This window comes from Cryptomeria japonica, chromosome 3 (genome assembly GCF_030272615.1).
Source record: "Cryptomeria japonica chromosome 3, Sugi_1.0, whole genome shotgun sequence".
Taxonomy (NCBI): Eukaryota; Viridiplantae; Streptophyta; class Pinopsida; order Cupressales; family Cupressaceae; genus Cryptomeria; species Cryptomeria japonica.
The window spans coordinates 372,932,489-372,936,091 of record NC_081407.1 but is presented as its reverse complement, the minus strand read 5'-3'; the positions used below and the strand labels follow the sequence as shown (position 1 = coordinate 372,936,091).

The window sequence follows — 3,603 nt, the reverse complement described above, 5'->3', positions numbered from 1 at the left end:
AAATGCTGATGTCAGTATTCTTGGCGCCTGCTGATTAGGGTTGTCGGTGGTTTGCAGAGGTCTGCTCAATTCCCAATGGGAGAGAACGCACCAAAAATTAGGTCTTTGTCAGTGCCTTGCAGGGTCTTGCAGGGTTATTATTCCAAGCACAAGATGGCATTCATTCAATAATCCACATGCCTTGACTATGCTTTCACATTTTGCATACCCATTTAAACGTGGCGAGGGGTTGTGCTTTCTAAGTAGATTGTGAAGCACTTCCTTTAATCGATCCTCTCTACATAAATTTGTTCGATTCATATGAATTGTCGATAATGTGTGTTGTTATTCATTCTACTTTTGCCACACTCGATCACCATCACCTATTTCGTTCGTCAAACGTGATACCATAGCCATTTATTTGTCTCTATGAAATACGAATCATACATGGCTTGCCAGATTCAAAATCCCTTCGATGTCTAGGAGTACAGTATGCCCTCTGATGGCCCAATTATTCCTCCCCCTGACCAGATGCAAGAGGAGGGTTTTATTCTTCACGAATGGAAATGGTACCGATTCATGCTCTGCCCTAGATCTCTCAAAATTACATATTAGAGTAGATGCTTTTTTCTTTTTCTTTTGATTGGGTGAATTGCTCTTAAATTGACCCTAAATTGCTCTTTGTGGGTGATAATATGGCTAGATGCGACTGCCCATTGATATCTCTTCTGTTAGGTTACTCTGAGGCTCAGCAAAGAGGAAGAACAAGAGCTCCTTCTTCAATTGGTGGTATTTTGGCTTATGCAGTGTTTTATTTGTATTGGTTCCTATGATTGTGTACATTCAAGAAAACGTTGGGTGGAGTTTGGGAATTGCTCATCTTCCTCTCCTGCTAAATTGTTGTGGCAATTGGTTCGTGTGTTCTGATATTTTCATCATTGCCATCCATTAGACAGCCAAAACAATGCTTTATTCCGAAAGTCTTCACTCCATTATTTTGTTTTACTCACTATAGACTGAAAGTCTGCAAGTCCATCCCTCAAAAGTGTCTTTAATTAGAATGCATTTATCATTGTATCCTCTGATTCTTTGCTTCATTTTCCAAAATTCATGAAGCCTCTAAAAGAATATGCGAAAAAATAAGGATTAAGAATTTGTGCTTCACCCTATTCCTTTTTAACGATTTTTCAATTGATTTGCTGAAATGTGTGAAGGAAACACAACTATATTGTTGTACACATAAGGTTCCTATATGTGGAGATTGCATCTGCTTTCCTGAACACAGTGATAATTGTGAGGTGATCTCAGTTCATAGTCTCAATTTTTGGGGTTTCTTGTCATGGAAAATAATATATAGAGATATTCAGTACTCGTTCTCTGTTACCATTTAGACCCAAATTTGAGATTTGACAAATATAACATAAACTACATGTAGTCACCATTGAGTATCCTATGTTCGTTTCTGTAATACAATGCATAATTTAGGGGTGTGGGCTTGTTTCTAACTTTCTCCCAGAGACATTCTTAAGATGTTATGTATTATTGTATATGGGTGGATAATAGGTGAGGACATATGCAAAGTGGATGGTTGATTCTAGTTACAGTTTCCTACCAAAATGTAGCTTTTGCTTGCAGATGCTAACTCATTCAAGTTGCTCTGTCACTCGGCTCGGCTGCTTACGTATGTTTTTCCTTGAACTTCACTAACGTTGATTTTACAGGAATGAGATTATTTATTAGCATAGGACAAGTCTAATCATGGAAGGATTGTGCTCAGATGTTTTGCATAATTCATGCTTGCTTCTACTTTTGAAAGGATCCTCATCTCCAACTGGTTACACATGTCCTTCATGCAAATCACAAGTAAGCTTCTATGTCTACTTGTGTCTTTTGCTGCTAATATACTAGCACCTAGTTTAGTTTGTTTCAGAGAAAATGATACAGAGCTCTGTTTTGGTTTGAATTCTTGCGAAGAAAAATGTGTTCTATTTTAGCTCAATGCATGAACCATTTTAGTTTCAATAAAGTGTATGTTGTTGTCTTCAGTCTTAGATCAATAAGCTAGAAATTTAGGAAGACATGTTTGTCATTTTCACACTAAAGCATTCTTTTTGGAAACTATAATTAATAGTAAAGCCAAGTAAGTCAAGATTAGTTTATAAAATATTATATTCTTGCATATTGCATGAAGATTTTGGATCTAAATTGGTAATAGCACTTCAGGTTTAGTTCAACTACTATTTTAATCCAGGCTCCAATTCAACAATAGAGTTCTTGCAAAGTGTTACATCTAGCATAGAGTATGGTCATTTTTCTGATAGTATGAAATTTACTTTGTAGATATGGCCCACAAAGAAGCAGTTTGTTAGTTCTGGTTCTTCCCTTGCCAATCAGTTGGAGGAATTATTTGCGAGGGTATCGAATGCACACATCAGTCTCACGGATCTATTATCTCTGATCTGCAGATGCTTGATTTTATGTTTCTCAATTACATAATGTTGCTGAACCAAATCATTCAGATCCACAAGTTTGAAATATATAAAATTAGATCTTTTCAAGATCATATTATCATCACACAGAGAAACTAGTGAAAATAAATGTATTGCAGTGGCATCTGAGATAATTGCATGCATTTTATTAATCAAACATGATTCTTTTCTTGCAGAGCCATATTTTTATGTTGGACAAGAATTCTCTATTGCCATTAGCTTCTGAACTATTATCAAATTTCTCTGAGCAAGGATTCTCACAGCCACGTTCTGAGATTCGATCAACAGTTTTTAGTTTGTCATCACCTCTTGCTGAAATGTACAAAGATCCGAAGAGTCAAAAGGCACAGCAAAACTATATTCCTAAAGATCAAAATGTATTAGAGAGTGGGGAAACACTTAAATCACCAAGAAAGACGATAAATATTGAAACTCCAAAGTCTTGTTCACCTGAGATTGGGATTGCAGAGTCTGTTGGAAGTCCAAAGATTTCTGTAATTAGTTTCTACCCAATAAATTTTGGTCAATTATTCATTTCATATATAATCAATGCCCAGAGAATTTTGATTCAAGGATTTTACTTCTTAATTCCAAAAATAAAATATTTTGTTGTCTTATGCAGATGGTGTACTCTAGAAATTATTCTTTTCGAGGCGAGGAAAAAAGTACCGACTGCCCTGTTCAGGACTGTGGAAAAGGTTTGATACATATACCAAGTGGTTAGTCATCTTTTCAATTTATTTCGCAAATTCCATAACAATGATAACATATTACCATTTTTTACTATTTCAAAGTTTTAGCTGGATCATGCATTGCTCTAGATTCCTGTAAGTAGGAAAATGAAATTGATGAACATAAATGGTATTATCCATGGCCATCCAGGGAATAGAATATGCACTTGCATATTACAGTAAATCTATTTATGCTCGACAAGTCTTGCAATTGTACATGTGATTAGTCTATCATACGCACCTTTTAAATGATGGCGGATGCAAAAAGATTCCTAAAGTGGGAGCTACTATATATATTAAAAACAGATAATATGCATAAACTTGACATTCTTTATTCCATATACATCTCAGCATGTTTGAACGTCATGGATTTCAACTTTCAATCAAGGTTTATGGTTTTAAAT

At 35.5% G+C, this 3,603-nt stretch overlaps 1 protein-coding gene across 2 annotated transcripts; it reads left to right on the top strand.

Annotated features, from left to right (window-relative positions):
* Positions 1-1,439: 1,439 nt before the first annotated feature.
* On the top strand, positions 1,440-3,207 carry LOC131874505 (uncharacterized). Of its 2 annotated transcripts, XM_059217915.1 has the most exons (5): positions 1,453-1,660; positions 1,757-1,842; positions 2,320-2,394; positions 2,645-2,962; positions 3,091-3,207. In XM_059217915.1, the coding sequence occupies exons 1-5, from the start codon at positions 1,564-1,566 to the stop codon at positions 3,190-3,192; spliced, it is 678 nt and encodes a 225-aa protein (XP_059073898.1). In that variant the 5' UTR covers positions 1,453-1,563; the 3' UTR covers positions 3,193-3,207. The 2 variants fall into 2 exon arrangements, with proteins under 2 accessions (XP_059073899.1, XP_059073898.1); XM_059217916.1 differs by lacking the exon at positions 2,320-2,394 and having other exon boundaries at positions 1,440-1,660.
* Positions 3,208-3,603: the final 396 nt, after the last annotated feature.

Bases quoted from the DNA above. Each gene is read 5' to 3' on its own strand.
- LOC131874505 (XM_059217915.1), top strand. From the start codon at position 1,564: ATGGTTGATTCTAGTTACAGTTTCCTACCAAAATGTAGCTTTTGCTTG. The intron at 1,843-2,319 runs GTAAGCTTCTAT...TTTACTTTGTAG, and splicing joins GTCCTTCATGCAAATCACAA to ATATGGCCCACAAAGAAGCA. The intron at 2,963-3,090 runs GTAATTAGTTTC...TGTCTTATGCAG, and splicing joins TTGGAAGTCCAAAGATTTCT to ATGGTGTACTCTAGAAATTA.